This window comes from Tamandua tetradactyla, chromosome X, assembly GCF_023851605.1.
Source record: "Tamandua tetradactyla isolate mTamTet1 chromosome X, mTamTet1.pri, whole genome shotgun sequence".
NCBI lineage: Eukaryota > Metazoa > Chordata > Mammalia > Pilosa > Myrmecophagidae > Tamandua > Tamandua tetradactyla.
Genome location: NC_135353.1, coordinates 34,104,884 through 34,120,984, shown reverse-complemented (window position 1 = coordinate 34,120,984; position 16,101 = coordinate 34,104,884). Strand labels below are relative to the sequence as shown.

Genomic DNA, 16,101 nt, shown 5'->3' with positions numbered 1-16,101 from the left:
AACTGGGATTTTCATTTTATTTTTTCATCTCTTTGTTGTTTATAAGTATGAAAGAGTCCAGTTCAACAAGCATTTATTATATACTTTCTGTTTGTGAAGTCTTGTATCATTGTCACCAACAGAATGAGCAACCATCCAAGTTTGCCTGGGACTTTCCTGGTCTTTGCCCTGAAAGTCCTGTGTCCTGGGAAACCCTTCAATCCCAGGCAAACTGGGACAGTTGGTCACCCTAGACCATCAAAAGTGTTGCTTTGGGTAACCTGTGTATGGAAGCCTGCCTCTTGCTGTCAAAGAGCTTATAGTTTTGTAGGGCATGAGAAAACACTATATGTAATAAATCAGTTTACATAATAATATGAGCAAGTACATCGGTTTCTTAGATCACCATATCCAAACAATTGAAACACGCAATAACTATAGGGTATCAGAAAGGGGAAGAGAGTATATTATATACATAAGGAACTAAAATCCTATATAACTTTGCTTGTAATTATAGTGTTTTCCAGTTGGCTAAACTTGAACCAAACTACTATTGAACATAGGTCATCAATTGCTTTCGTAAGTTTATTTGAGACATACAGTTTTCATTTAAGATAATGTGGGGTCTGTGTTTGTTTTTAGAATAATTCAAAACAAACCCACTATTCTTTTTCTTTTTTAAATTAGTTTGTAAATTTAATCCCCCAGGTAAAATCTGTAGCTGTAAACAAACCATCCTCATTCCTTTATTCTCTTCATGCTTCAGATACTCAATACAAATGATCTGGATTTGTAATGGTAGGAATTTCTAACTAGGGGATGGAGAGGGATTGTTGGGTCTTCTTATCTTTTTTTTTTTTTTAATTTTTTTTATTTTTTATTTTTTATTTTTTTATTAATTAAAAAAAGAATTAACAAAACAATTAGAAATCATTCCAATCTGGGTCTTCTTATCTTTGACTAGAGTTTAGAGATGCCTGCTTTGACATCTGACAGATGTTAAAACAGAGGAAATTATTATTTTAGTATGTGTTATATCACTTTATCAGGTTACTCATTGGCACTGTTTGTCCTATTAACCTGATGAGTTGAGAATATGATCACAATAAAACATTGTATTCCATAGCTATGTGTATATGGATATCAATTCTTTTTAGGTGGCTGTAAAATTCGGGTTCAGGGGGACTGGACCAGAGAACGCCGCTTTGAAATCCCTGACGAGGAACACTGCTTGAAGTTTCTCTCAGAAGTCCTTGCTGCCCAGGAAGGTAACTCAACACTCAGCAACTTTCTTTCTACCATTTGAATGGGAGTGAGATTCTGGCATGCTGATACAGAGCGAAGTATCCATTAGCACAGTACCTCACCCCTTTGGCCTTAATGACTGATTTTTTTTCAGGGTTGATCCCTGGGATACTTTAGGGAACAAGTCTATACAGCTTTAAAGACCCTGCCCCAATTGCCAGACTCTTCAGCTTACCCCAGACTGCAATCCTCTATTTTCCCCAAATGACCCCAGAGCTGTCCTTATTTTTCTAAGCTCTTTCTTTGCATTCACATATTCAAGAGTGGTACTGGCCCATTCATTTAAGGAGTATTGGGGGAATGCTTTTTTGTTATGATAAATTCTACTTATTAAAGGGCTCCCCAGTTTCTGACCACAGCCCTTCTCTTTCCAGCTCAGTCACAACTTCTTGTTCCAGAGCAAAAGGACTCATCCAGCTGGTACCAGAAATTAGACACTAAGGACAAACCTTCTGTTTTTTCAGGTATTGAAAGGATTCTTTTTCCCTGGTCTTTATCTGGACAACTGAGATGAGGTGGAGTAATGTCAACGTCATATACATTCTGCAAAATTAGCTAGTCCTTGCCTACTGACTAATATTCTTTCCTAAACCTTTCTGTGGCAGGTTAACTCTTCAGGATCTAACTTAGTAGAGTCATTAAAAGTGCAGACTCGAGAGCCAGACTGCCTGGGTTTGAATCCCAAATCTTTAACTTACTTATGATATGACCTCCATGAAGTTAACAACTCTGAGCTTCCATTTGCTCATTTATGAAATGGAGAGATTTTTTATAGTACCTACCTCATGAAGCGAGATAAGAATATAACCCTTTTCTATCAGCCAGCATTGTACTAAGTCTTCAATAAATGTTAGGTATTTTATTCAAGTTCCAGATTAATGTAACCTACTATTGTTCTAGTTAGTTTGTCAGTGCTTCAGGAACAGATGTGCTTCTTCCCCTAGTCTAAGTTCTTACTACTCTTCTGGTTCCTTTCTGTTTAGTAATGCCACTGACCAAATGGTCAGCCTCATCTACCCTGGATATCTTGGGGGTTAGCCTCCCCCCCCCCCCCATTGATTTTGGGTTCTTTGTCCTTCAGGTCTTGGATTTGAGGATAATTTTTCATCTATGAATTTGGACAAGAAAGTAAATTCACAAAACCAGCCTGTGGGGACTCATCGAGAACCCCCACCCCCACCCCCTTCTGTGAACAGAATGTAAGTTCTATGTCAGAAATATATTTCTGATTAGGAGACTTTTATATTTTATACCGTTTTACTTTTGAATTCCTCATTTGTCAGGCTTCCACGTGAAAAAGAAGCTACTAACAAGGAGCCACCCAAAGTGACCAACACCATGAGGAAGCTCTTTGTACCAAATACTCAGAGTGGGCAGCGGGAGGGTCTCATCAAACATATCCTGGCAAAGCGGGAGAAAGAATATGTCAACATTCAGAGTTTCAGGTTAGTCTCCTCTATTTCCTGAATCTAAGAAGTCAGTAAGTATAATAGAAAATGGCCTTTTAATATGTAAGTTATTAGCTTAATTAAGAATCAAAGCATGATAAAAAGGAATGATCATCTGATTCAGGCCCCTGTCTAGTCAATATCGTATCCAGAATAACGGAGATACAACAGTTGCCCTTGGGTTTTCTAACTGCCATTTCTACTGTTTCTGTCTACACTTAGAGAACCAAATCAAATTCACTGTGCTAGAGAATTGTCCCATAGCTCAGTCCATAAGCAAACATGTTTATCTGTCTGACCTGCTGAATTTTTCTCCAGCTAATATTGGAAAATTAAAGTGTACCGTCACCACTAGATCTTAGCTTACTTTTATAAGTTAACTAAAAGTTCCACCTACTCTCTTCTTTTGATTGAAAAGTCTGTGCTGCACTCTTTCCGATGCTGTTTTCTTTATTATTTTTTTCATTTCTCCTTTTAATGTTGATGTCCTCCTTCCTGGACCTTGTATCTGTGTGTGCATGTCTGGGGTGTGGGGGTAGTATACTGTAATGTGGTGTTGGTGATTGGATCATGCCCCCTTTAAAAGAAATACTCAGTTTTCCAACTTCTGGTCCAATGGATGTGAACCCATTTGTTAATTTTTAATGTAACATCTTCAAAGTTTATAAGGTTCTGTTAGTCAAGGTATACCAAACTGAATGAGTGTGGTCCTTAGTCCAATATGGCTGAAGTCCTTAGAAACAAAGGTAGTTGCTCATGGAAGAAATGCTATGGGGAGCAGCCAGAAGCTGGAAGTCAGTGGAACTCCAGAACGGAAAGGAGAAGCTATTTGTATGGCCAAGTGACAGAAAAGCCACAGAATCCCAAAGATTGCTGGCCAGCCAGTAGATACTAGCTCTGGGAGAAAGCAAGCCTGCTAGCCTCTGAAACTGTGAGCTAATAAATTCCTATCATTAAGCCACCCTATTGTATGGTATTTGTAATAGCAGCTAGAAAACTAAAACAGTTCTTGGTACCAAAAAGTGGATTGCTGCTATTACAAACACATTAAAATGTGGAAACAGCTTTAGAATTGGGTAATGGGCAGAGACTGGAAGAATTGTGAGATGCTTGATAGAAAAAGTCTAGACTGCTTCAAAGAGACTGTAGGTAGAAAAAATGATGCTAAAGGTACTTCCATGAGACTGAAGGTGGAAATGATGACTATTATAGGAAACTGGGGGAAAGGTGATCCTTGTTATAAAATAGCAAAGAAGTTGCTAAAATTGTGTTCAGGTGTCAGATTGAAACTGGAACTTACAGGCAATAAGCTTGGATATTTAGCTGAAGAGATTTTCTCGCTAATGGTAGAAGAGACATCCTGGCTTCTCCTTGGCAGCTTATGGTAAAATACAAGGAAAGGGATAAGCTGAGAATTAAACTCTTAAGCACACACACACAAAGAAACAGCAGTTGATGATTCTGAAAATTCTCAACCTATCCAAATGGTGTGCTCTGAGACTAGGGCCAAAAGCAGCTCTATTAAGGACCTCCCTTTGGAAAGTGACACACCAGAGGACAGGGCTACCTGTGAGGATTTAACTAAACTCTGCTAAAGAGGGTGTGGCTGAGCATGGATTCAGTCAGCCATTTCAGTGGAAGTCAAGATTGGAAATGCAGTTACCCATGAAGACTCTTTGGGAAGTTCTATTTTCCGATGGTTTGAACCCACTGAAACTTGCTGAAATGGCAAGATAAACCATGGGGAGCAGCCAGAAGCTGCAAGTCAACAGAACCCAGTAGAGAAAGGTGAAGACACTACCATTTGTATTGTCATGTGACAGAAAAGTAACAGAACCCCAAAGATTGCTGGTCATTCAGAATATACCCCAGGAGGAAGTAAGCCTGCTAGCTCCTGAAATCTTGAGCCAATAAGATTTTTTATATAGCAGCTAGGGAACTAAAACAAGCGGTATGGTGTACCGTGTGTCCCTGATGTGCAAATCAAGGCCACCTTTCTTTGTTATTCATAGCATGTGCCCCTCTAGTCTAAGATTCTGACTATCCCATTATGCTTAATTATTCCAATTCACTCATAACAATATCCCTATGCTAAAACCTCTAGTTCCTCATGTTCTCTATATTGCTTCTGAGGACATAAATTGTGTTTGAACAATTAAGATAGTCATGAGTTTTACCTTTTGTTTGCCCCCTTCATACTATATCTGCCTCATTGGAATTTCCTACGCAGATATCCTTCTAATCCTTTGGAAAGTGAGTTTTTGGATTCTACTACAGCTCCATAAAGAATAGTTATCCATTTTACACTAGCTGCCAGCATGAAAACTCCCATATGCAAGCTCTCACTTTAAATATGAATTTGGTTAGAGATTAATAGAAAGGAAAGGTGGTAGAGCAATTAATTTTGTATTTATAGAGATGTTTCCTTTCAGTAGGTTCATTTATTGTAAAATCTAGAGAAAATAAGCCTACTGCCTTTGTGTTGAAGATGCAAGAATTTTTTATGTGTGGCAAAGCATTTTGAGAAATTATGTTAGCTTCTTGTGAACATACCCTTGTATAGAAGCAGCAAGAGAAAACTAATGTTATTTGATACTTGGACTTTGTTTCAAATTATGTTTTGGTCTTATGCATTAGATTTTTTGTTGGAACTTGGAACGTGAATGGTCAGTCTCCAGATAGTGGATTAAAACCATGGCTGAACTGTGATCTGAATCCTCCTGATATCTACTGCATTGGGTAAAGAAGACTTACAGAATTTGGGGGGGGGTATGTTTGGTGTTAGTTTGCATGACGTTTTTGCCTGCCTTCCTTTTTTTAAAAAACTATTTGGTAAAACCCTACTGTAGACCATATGTGAGAGTTAACTTGTGGGTCAAATTTGTGAGATCAAAAAGGAACAGATAGCTAAAATGATATTAAGAAAGCATCTCCTTCTCTCAAAATCCATAGATAGCTATATTCTTCATGAAAATTGAGACCTGAAGTCAGTTCTAACAGTGACTATTCCTAGGACATAAGCACAGAGCTGTACTGTTATCCCTTCTGGAGGTTTTTACTTGTTTTTTTTTTTCCTAGTCAGTGAATATACTGGTGGGGAGTCTTTAGAAGAGAGAGTTACTTGTCCTTACTGATCACTTGGGTGAACAGAGCAGTCCTATAAAATTTGTCTTCCCTACCACTCATTCTTTTTTATTTTTTTAGTCTTAATTTTTGAGAATATGGTACAGGAAGTAGTCAGAGATAACTGAATTATATATGGATCTCAAATCCTCATTTTCTCAGATTCCAAGAACTGGACTTAAGCACAGAAGCCTTTTTCTACTTTGAATCCATGAAGGAACAGGAGTGGTCTATGGCCGTGGAGAGAGGTTTGCATTCCAAAGCCACGTATAAGAAAGTAAGCTGCATTTAATTGTCTTCTTTAGAACATGACTCACTAGAACTACTAGCGGTTATTCCGTTATTTATAACTTGTTCCAACAGAACAGTTTAATTGAATGCTACCCCATGTGTAATGCTGGGTTAGGGCAAACTAATCCTTTATACCCACTTCCTACAAAAAAAAATTCCCTAAGCTTTCTGATCTTTTTTTGTGTGTGTGTTGGGTACTGTATTAATCAGGCTTCTCTAGAGAAACAGAACCAGCAGGAAATCTGTAAATATGAGATTTTTAAAAAGTGTCTCATGCAACTGTGAGAATGCACAAGTTCAAATTCCATAGGTCAAGCCGCTAGCTGGCAACTATGATGAAGGTCGATGATGAACTGTCCAGGAGAGGCTGACTGGTTAAAGAAAACTGAAAGTTCTCTCTTTTCCCTTTAAAGTCTTCACCTGATTGGATTAAATCTGGCTGATTGGATTCTCTCATTGAGAAAGACGCTCTGTTAGTTGATTGTAGTTGTACTCAGCCACAGATGCAATCAACTGACTGATGATGTAATAAACCAGTCTTCTGGTTTATTAACCAGCCACGATATATCCTTGCAGTAATGGTTAGGCCAGTTCTTGCTTGTCCAGACAACTGGGCACCATCACCTGGCCAGGTTGACACATGAACCTAACCATCACAGTAGCTTTTAAGAGAAAAGAAGTTTACTGTTCTTGTGAAAATAATTAACTCAGAAGCATTGTATATTAGGGAACTGATTTGGGCAATAAAAGTTTAAGATTGAGATTGTTCACTGAAATGATCGAAACTGGATACTTTGCAGATAAGCAGTACAAAGCATATGGGGCATAGGATATGCTTTGGAATCAAAGCAAGAATAGAAGTGTGTGGAATTTAAATGAGTTCTAAAATTGGTTATAAGTCAAGAAAAGAAGAGTTGACTTTAGCAAGGTGGGCTAATTTGTAAGTCTTTAGAAGGCATGTGTTAGAGGTGTTTAGCACCAGGAGAGTTATTTTAATTAGGGGGCTTCCATGCTAAAAGCCTATAAAAGGAGTAATCTGTCTGAGTAATTTTTGTCTATATCTTCTAAGAGTTTATGTAGGTAATAAGACTCCCGAAAATGATATTCCTCCCATATAGGTCCCTGATTAATACATATTTCAGATATATTTCTAGCTTTAGTTCACAAATTAAAAATAATCAAAGTAAAAAGGATTGCTACTTTATAGATTTAAATTGCTTAGACAGAAAATTGAAAATGAAAAACTAGGAAGAAAAGTGGTGGGAACAAGCTGGAATTGAGGCTTTATCTTTATTATTTAAACATTTAATGCTGCCTACTCCTGGTAAGCTGAAAAATGATTAAAATAATGGATCTAGAGCTGAGTGTACTTGTCTCTGAAAACTTTTAACTCTTATTGGTCAGAGGCAGATTAGAGCTTCCCCAGAGAAATTTTGTTTCCCCTTTTATGGGATCCACTGGGAAATTAGAGGATGTGGATTCAGATTTGGCATTATTATGTCTTCTTGGTAGAAAATTATTTGTAGGAAGTTAGTTAAATACATGGCAAAAAGTGGAATTAATAGTAACCTTTTATAACTCCTGGGGACTCATAGGTTCAACTAGTCCGCCTTGTTGGGATGATGCTCCTTATATTTGTCAGAAAGGACCAATGGCGACATATCCGTGATGTTGCTACAGAAACAGTTGGAACTGGAATCATGGGGAAAATGGTGAGTTACTCTGGAAATGAGGTTGACTGTTCTTTATGTCTATGTGAAGTTCAGTTGCTAATTGTATATTTGTACTAACTGTGAATGATTACTCTTGGTAACAGGGAAACAAAGGTGGTGTGGCTGTGAGATTTGTATTTCACAACACTACATTTTGCATTGTCAATTCCCATCTGGCTGCCCATGTGGAGGACTTTGAGAGAAGGAATCAAGATTATAAGGACATCTGTGCACGAATGAGTTTTGTGGTCCCGAATCAGACCGTCCCTCAACTAAACATCATGAAACATGAGTGAGTGGATAAATCTCCTTTAATCCTTGAATAGTGGGGATAAGAAGAGATTAAATGTGGTGAGAAGCTGTAGAGCTGTGAAGAGTGAGGAGTTACCATTTAAGGACTGGGGCCATAATCATCGAGGCAGAAAAATTAGTTTTGACATCCAAGGAAGGTTTGTTATATTAGTGGGGCATCTAAAGTAATGCTGGAGAGGGTTTTCAGTTGGAGTCAGTTTTTCTTTTAATTATAAAATAGAAATGTTCATCATAAATGTAATAAAAGTAAAATTCCCTCATTTCTCCTTCACCCTCCCCAAGCAGTCCCTCTCTAAACAGTAAACCACCATTAATGGTTCTGCGAGTGTCCTTCTGGATCTGTGCTGTCCAGTACAATAGCCAGTAGCCACATGTGGCAGTTCGGCACTTGAGATGTGGCTGGTTCAAATTGAGATGTGCTGTAAGAATAACTACACACTGGATTTCAAAGACTTGGGGGGAGAATGTAAAATAATCTCTATTTTTATAATGATTTTACAGGTTGAGATAATATTTTGGATATACTGGGTTAAATAAAATACTAAAAATTTTGTGACTTGCATTATATTGCTTTTGAACAGTGCTGTTCTAGATTTCCCTCTGTGCACATACACACCCACACACGCTTGTTATATAGGACTATATTATCTTCTTTATAGTGGACCCCTTTCCAACCCAGTATATATAGATCTACTTTTTTTATTTTTAATGGCTGTGAATCATTAATAGTAGGGGCAGGGGAGATTTAAAGACACCACTGGGTCAGTAGGATAATATGCTAGTGAGGTCAGCAAAGAATGGAACTTAATAAGACTAAAAGCAATAATCAGTTGAGGAATGGATTGGATATAAAGAAATTAACACTGGTGATTGAAATTCTGAGAAGGTAATTTGGAATAAGTGGTTTGAGATGGGCATTAATAGGAAAGCAGAAGATAATTTAGGGATAGTGATATTGGATTCTTTCCATATTATGCCAACAATTAGGATCATATGGAATTCTCTTTCACAAGGCAAAGTCAAGGCCTTGAAATTTGTGGTCATAAAGTTGCCCTGTAATTCCATAAAAATTTCCCCAGGTTTCCATAAGTTTTATGTTGCAGTTGAGCAGAGGATAGCTCACAGGAGAATTCACTTTAGCATGGTAATTTTGTCAGGGTCTCCCTTTATGGGGCCCTCAGCACATCTAGGAGCCTTTTAACTGTGATTGAGAGCCAGGTGTGGCATGTAGTCTCCTCCCTGCCTAGAACACTTGGACTGCTGATCTTGGGCAGGGGTAGACGGGTTGGCTACATTGGTGAACCCCAGAGATACTTTTCCTAGTGGGCCCTGCCTGGTAGAGTTTATCGAGACCATGCAGACATTAATGGAGAGTCTGCAAAACCTCAGTGCTGGGCGGGCCACGGTGGCTCAGCAGGTAAGAGTGCTTGCCTGCCATGCCCGAGGACCCGGGTTCGATTCCCAGTGCCTGCCCATGTAAAAAATAAAAATAAAAAAAAGCCTCAGTGCTCTGAGAGGCAGAAAACATTCAGATTCTCTTCCCCTAGAGACCTGGCAAGCAGCCAGGCAAAATTTGGAAGCTTAGTCCAGCAAATAAACTTCATGTTTCTCAGTCAGTTAACGCCTTGTGTTCTGAATCCCTTACATGTACTGTATTTCCCCCCGTTTTGTTCTTCATGTATGGAGTGCCTATTTTCCCACCTAGTTTGTAATCTGTAATCTCTCTCAGGTTTTGCTAATACTTACCCCGAAAGGATCAGTTACAATTTTAAACCCTTTGTCAGATAGTGATAAATGAATCCTTTTCAACAATCTACCCATTTTTCTTCTCTGGTTGATTTTTATGCTAATTATTGCTACTTCTGTTCATTTATTTCTTGATCTTCAGTGTTGTCATTTGGTTGGGAGATTTGAACTATAGACTCTGCATGCCTGATGCCAATGAGGTGAAAAGTCTTATTAATAAGAATGACCTTCCAAGACTCTTGAAATTCGACCAAGTGAGTAAATTTCCGTTTTAGAAGTACTTTCCTAAAGAGCAGATAAGATTGTTAGGTTTATAAAATGTGTCTTACTCTAGGAATAGTTAGAAAGATCTTACTGTCTTGTAAAAGTTGTGACTAGTGATACAACACGCGTTGAATACAAGGTATGTAATGTTTTTATTAGGTAATTGGAAGGGAGGAGGGGAGATAATAGTGATAAAAGGTAATTCCAGTAGTTATTCAATAAGTCTTTATCAAGAAGAGATTTCAAAGATTTGTATAAATGAATTAGAGAAGGGTGGGGTTAATTGGAGAACACTTCTGGAGGAAGTGGGCCTTCAGCTATGTTGGTGTGGTTTGGCACATGGAAGAGGGAATACTGTTCTATGATTACTTGGCAGGTTAAGCAATAGCTTGGAGGTAAAAGAGGGAGGCCTGTGCAGGGGATTAGAAAGCACAGAAAAGATGTTTGTCTGGGAGAAATAGCACAGGCTGTGTGATCTAATGGGAACTGAGAAGTTGGAGCTAGCTGGCATATAGATGTTAAAATCTGTGGGAAAAATATTGTATTGATTCTGTAATGTTTAAATAGAACTGGATATTTGGGAACCTAATTCTCCATGTATTTGAGGTAATAAGTTTGTCTCAGAATCTGGCTTGTGACTTGAATTTTTACTTCAGCATATGGATACTGGGCTGCTAAAAGTAAATATTTCTTAGTGAGTGAAGACAATGTTTGACTTGATGTGAATGTCTTTGAATCCCTCTGTGAGCCTTTTTAGCTTTAGACATAGTAAAAATTCAGGTATTTTGTAGTAGAATGGGTTTTGTAGTGAGCCTTTCTTGGCTTGTCAACCTTCACATTGAGGTTGGCTAGCTAATTTCTTTGAAATTCATCCTCCTTACTGCCTCCAAAAGAGGTACAGTTGGAATAAATTCTGATTCTTTCATAACTCTGGTAAAATAATTGAATGAGGAGAACTTTCAAGACAAATGTTCAACATTGGTGTGCTTTAAAAAAATATTATACTAGCTGGTTCCTTCCTGTCTTCAGGAAATTTAAGATTATTCAGATTTCATTTTTCCAGTCTATCCCTGACCACTATTAGCAATAAAAATTAGTGATGTGCTAATAATAAGCATCCTATCTGAGGTTGAGTTTAGATGCTGTGAGAATGCTAAGATTTAATTTACAAGGTAAAAAAATCATTCAGTTGTAAAAGCTGTAGACTAGATAGTTAGAGACGGGAATGGTGGCTGATCTGCCTCATCATCACTTATTTTAAAATAGTGTTACCCTGTTTATGTGATACTTCTTTCTGTTGTTAGCTGAATATTCAGCGTACACAGAAGAAAGCTTTTGCTGACTTCACAGAAGGGGATATCAAGTTTATTCCCACTTATAAGTATGACTCTAAAACAGACCGATGGGATTCCAGGTAAAGTAATAAAACCTTCTTATGGGATAGCTTAAGGCCTGACCTTATTTCTGTCACTTCCATTGGTAAAAGGCTAGGAATTTTTTAGGTTGAACCATAAGCAGATACATAGAATAGGGTGAATAGAAGGATGAATAGGGTTTTTTCCCCCTACCCTCATTATTCTATGGATTGTTAGATGTTCAGATTGGCATATTTATATGTTAGTTCATCTCTGTTGAAAAAGCTACATTTGTGTATAGATGTCCAAGTTTAAAAGAGAAATCTTTACTATTATTCATCTCCAGAGATTAGGCCCAGTCTGAGAGCATGAGATGGGTTTTTTTAAACTTTATTAGTTATCTGCCTTGAATGAAATGTCACTGCATTTGATAGTTCAAAGGAGAATGGAATAGTCAGAGTATAATCCTGACCTTCTGAGAGTATTTTAAGAGGGTGCTATTCAACTTTCCCTTGTGGTGACATTGCTAAAGACAAAACCTCAATCTTAGGAGAACCATTTATTCATTCATTAGATAACTATTCACTGATCACCTGTTTTGCACTAGGTACCGTGCTATGTGCTGGAAGTTGAGTGACAAACAAGCAGACACAGCCCCTTCACAGAACTAGCTGCATAGTAGGGACAATAATGATTAGGGTTGTTGGAGAAAGAAATGTTCATGGTTCTTTGGGAGCATATATAACAGAAGGGACTAACCAGTTCTGAACCTGTATAGTGGGTATTACGTTCTTGTGTGGTATGGTCTATGTTCCCTTTATAATTCTTCTCTTTATATGCAGTGGGAAATGCCGGGTTCCAGCCTGGTGTGATCGAATTCTTTGGAGAGGAACAAATGTTAATCAGCTTCATTACCGGAGTCACATGGAACTGAAAACCAGTGACCACAAGCCTGTTAGTGCCCTCTTCCATATTGGGGTAAGCTTTTGTTTGTTCATTTGTTTGTATGCTAAGAATCTGTTCTTAGAGCATTACTTACTCAGAACACATCAGTAATTCAGTGAGCACAGATGTTTCCATAACCAAATACTCATTTGCGGCAATGAGAAATTAGTGCCCTTAACCCTCCTAAATGCTGCCCACATAGCTCTTAACGCTCCAGGCCTTTGTATGACCCAGGTGTTTCTTATGCTACTTTATGGTTGGGTAGTAAATCTTAGCCTTTTAAAGTCATTGTGCTTAAAGTGTTTTAGAGGTTGAGAAGCTTTTCATCAGACAAATAGTAAGGAGGGAGAGGCATAAGAGAGGTTCCATGTGTGTGGAGGGGGCAGCAGGTGCAAAGGCACAGACTGGTCAGAATGCAACTAAATCTGTTTATTACCTTAAGAGGTATAGTATCATCCCTACTATAGTTAGGTCTTCCTGTCCAGGAGCATAGGTTTTAAATTTTTCTTTAGCTCTCTTGCATGCTGAGCTGGATTAGTGGCTGGTTACTTAATTTTTGTCTCTCCTGTGAGTACAGTTTTTTACTCATTGTATTTTCCAGCTGTGTTTTACTGGTATGCAAGTTATATCCTGCAATCTTGCTGATTAAATTTATTATAGCTAGTATATTTACATTATTTCTTTTGGATTTTCCAGACCTACAGTCATGTAATCTGTGAGATTTGGAATAGCATAGTGCTTAATAGAATGGTCTTTATAGCTGGACTGCTCAGATTTGAATCTCAGCTCAACCACTCTCTGATTGTGTAGCTATGGTCAATTTATGTTACCTGTCTGTGCCTCAGTTTCCTCCTCTATAAAATGAGGATAACAGTGTACCTACTTATGAGGATGAATGAATTTAGACAGGCAAAGAGTGCAGTAGGGTAGCCATCTTTCCTCTATGGCTGTGTCGAGGTTTGGCTTCTGAGATAGGTGTCACCCATAGGGCTTGTCCTGCTTGTGTTTTTAAGAGCAATGACTTTGGGGCTTTTCTTTTAAGTATAAAATTAGTTCTTAGTCTTACAATAGATTTTTTTTTTAATGTGGGCAGGCACTGGGAATCGAACGAGAACTCTGCCTGCTGAGCCACCATGGCCCTCCCACAAAGAATAGATTTTAAATATCAAGATAGTCACGACTTTATTTTTACTTGGTTCTGAAATAAACAATAATGAATAATAGTAGTAGGTGTTCTCAGATAGTAACTAGTAGCTTTGTGCCGGAGACTGTGCTAGGCAGTTTATACAAATCTCATTTACTCCTCACGGCAATTTTGAGTTAAATATTTCCCATTTAACAAATGAGCAAATGAAGAATGAACAAGTTTAAATAACTTCTTTCAGCACATTCAGCTAGAAGGAGAGCTGAAATTCATATCTTAAGTCTAACTCCCAACCCTATGCTCTTTCCACTATCCCACAATGCTTCAGTAGTTCTAAAGAACTTATTGACTAACTATACCTTTAAGACAGTATTTTTTTTACCCATCTAACTTCTAGTTTGTACCAGTGGGCTGCTCTGTTTTCTTTACTTGGATTTTCTTAATCCATTTTTAAGAGGGTATCTTCCCTAAACACTGACTTCTTTGATTTTATCAGCTACACTTGGCTTTTAAATTTATTTTAAGAACCTTGGAATATTTTTAATAGCCCATGCCTATTAATCCAAAGATTCCAGTAAAATATTTTCAGATTTTCTGGGCATTTTTTTTTTTTTTTGTAATTTTTGTTTACCTTTTTTTAACTCCTGGAAAAGTTAAACCTCTATGTAAAGGAGCTTGACATTAATAAATATTTGGGGAAAAAATGTCATTATCAACCTTTTAAAATTGTCATGATTTTTAAATTGCACCAGAATCCAAAAGGGCTTTCTTTTTAAAATAAAAATTATTTTTAAACTAAAACTTACAGGTAAGACTGAAGTTCTTCAATCCCTGTTCTGTTCCCTATTCCCACCTTTGCCTAAAGCCCCACTCTCCAGCCAGGCCAACTACCCTTATGAGTTTGGGGTGTATCTTTTTAGACCAGTGCTACCCAATAGAGCTTTTTGTGGTGATGGAAATATTCTATATTTATGCTGTCCAGTACAATAGCCACCAGCTGCATGTGCTTTTGAGTGCATGAAGTATGGCTAGTGTGACTGAGGAACCAAATTTCTCACTTTATTTATTTGAAGTAATTTAAACTTAAATGTCCATATATGGCTAAGTGGCTATCGTATTGGACAGCTGAGTTTCGACTTTTGCTTATGCTTTTCTGTTTACCCATAGACAGTACAGTATTGCTTATTGTTCTGTGTTATGGGTGTGTATATCATATATCATCTCATACTTTATGCATTGGTCTGCAACTTGCTTTTTTTTAATTCAGCAGTGTGTCTTGGAGAGCAATGTACTTTTTTCTTAATCCCTAATTTTGTTGTGATTTCCTTATCTGTGTACTTTTTTCTTAATTCCTAATTTTGTGGTGATTTCTTTATCTAAAATGGATGTATCTGCTGGTGAAATTCTATGGTGTTTCACCCCCTCATTATCCTTGATGTGCCATTAAGTGCTACCAATTGAAAAAAAGATTTGATTTTATTGACCAACACCCCATATTTTGGACTCTTGGGCATACTATGATTAGAGGCTTTAAAAACCACTTAACATTTCACTACCATTGGCATCAGTGACTGTTAACAAAGGGGCAAAGTGTTCAATGGCTAATTCATTTCAGATGACTTGCTCTGAGCTAGCTGAGATAGAGTCCCCACCCCTGCACTTAGTAATGTGGTTTGTTTTATTGGCTCTAAGACTTTGGTGGACAGAAAAATTGCCTAGGGACTGGAGGGAAGTACCTGAAACTGTTTAGCTGTGTTCCAGTAGCCTTGATTCTTGAAGATGATTGTATAAAGATGTAACTTTTGCAGTGTGACTGTGATTGTGAAAACCTTGTGTCTGGTGCTTCTATCCAGGGTATGGACATATGAGTAAAAAAGTTTGTATAAAAATAAAAGGGGTAAGGGGTATGGGATATATGAGTTTTTTCCTTTTTCTGGAGGGATGCAAATGTTCTAAAAAATAATCACTGTGATGAATACACAATTATGTGATGATACTGAGAGCCATTGATTGTACACCATATATGGACTGTATGTGTGTGAAGACTTGTCAATAAAAATATTTTAAAAAAAAAAGAATTGTCTAGGGAGTTTTAAAACATGCAAATGCATAAACCCCATCTCTGCAGTTGTGATTCATAGGCCCAGGAATCTGCATTTTTAAGACATACCAGAGATGATTCTGTTGTGAGTGGTGCACAGGCCATACTCATATGTTGGAAAGGGTCTTGCACAATTGTACTAGAGAAGCAGCTCTCACCTTTACTATTAATATCAACTCTGGTAGTGAGCAAGTTAGTTGATCTTTTTGTGTCTCATTTTAGCCTGACACTATGGAATGGCCCCTGGTGACACCAAAGTGGCTACTTGACCCTCAGTTCTCTATGAGTTATGATTTAAACATGTAAAATCTTCCCTAGTCTTTGAGGTATTTGGCTTTGAGGAATTTGATATTCTTACTTTCCATATTTGATTTAG

General features: G+C 37.7%; 1 protein-coding gene across 4 annotated transcripts in view; it reads left to right on the top strand.

Moving 5' to 3' along the window:
* The window catches only part of OCRL (OCRL inositol polyphosphate-5-phosphatase), a 54,086-nt gene that overhangs the window by 18,131 nt on the left and 19,854 nt on the right, over positions 1-16,101 (top strand). For all 4 annotated transcript variants that reach the window (XM_077144860.1, XM_077144861.1, XM_077144857.1 and 1 more), the window contains exons 5-15: positions 1,137-1,247; positions 1,659-1,748; positions 2,366-2,483; positions 2,568-2,729; positions 5,370-5,471; positions 6,018-6,132; positions 7,742-7,858; positions 7,963-8,150; positions 10,059-10,170; positions 11,485-11,594; positions 12,378-12,513. In XM_077144860.1, the coding sequence (XP_077000975.1) occupies positions 1,137-1,247; positions 1,659-1,748; positions 2,366-2,483; positions 2,568-2,729; positions 5,370-5,471; positions 6,018-6,132; positions 7,742-7,858; positions 7,963-8,150; positions 10,059-10,170; positions 11,485-11,594; positions 12,378-12,513 (1,361 nt within the window). The remainder of the gene's footprint in view (positions 1-1,136; positions 1,248-1,658; positions 1,749-2,365; positions 2,484-2,567; positions 2,730-5,369; positions 5,472-6,017; positions 6,133-7,741; positions 7,859-7,962; positions 8,151-10,058; positions 10,171-11,484; positions 11,595-12,377; positions 12,514-16,101) is intronic.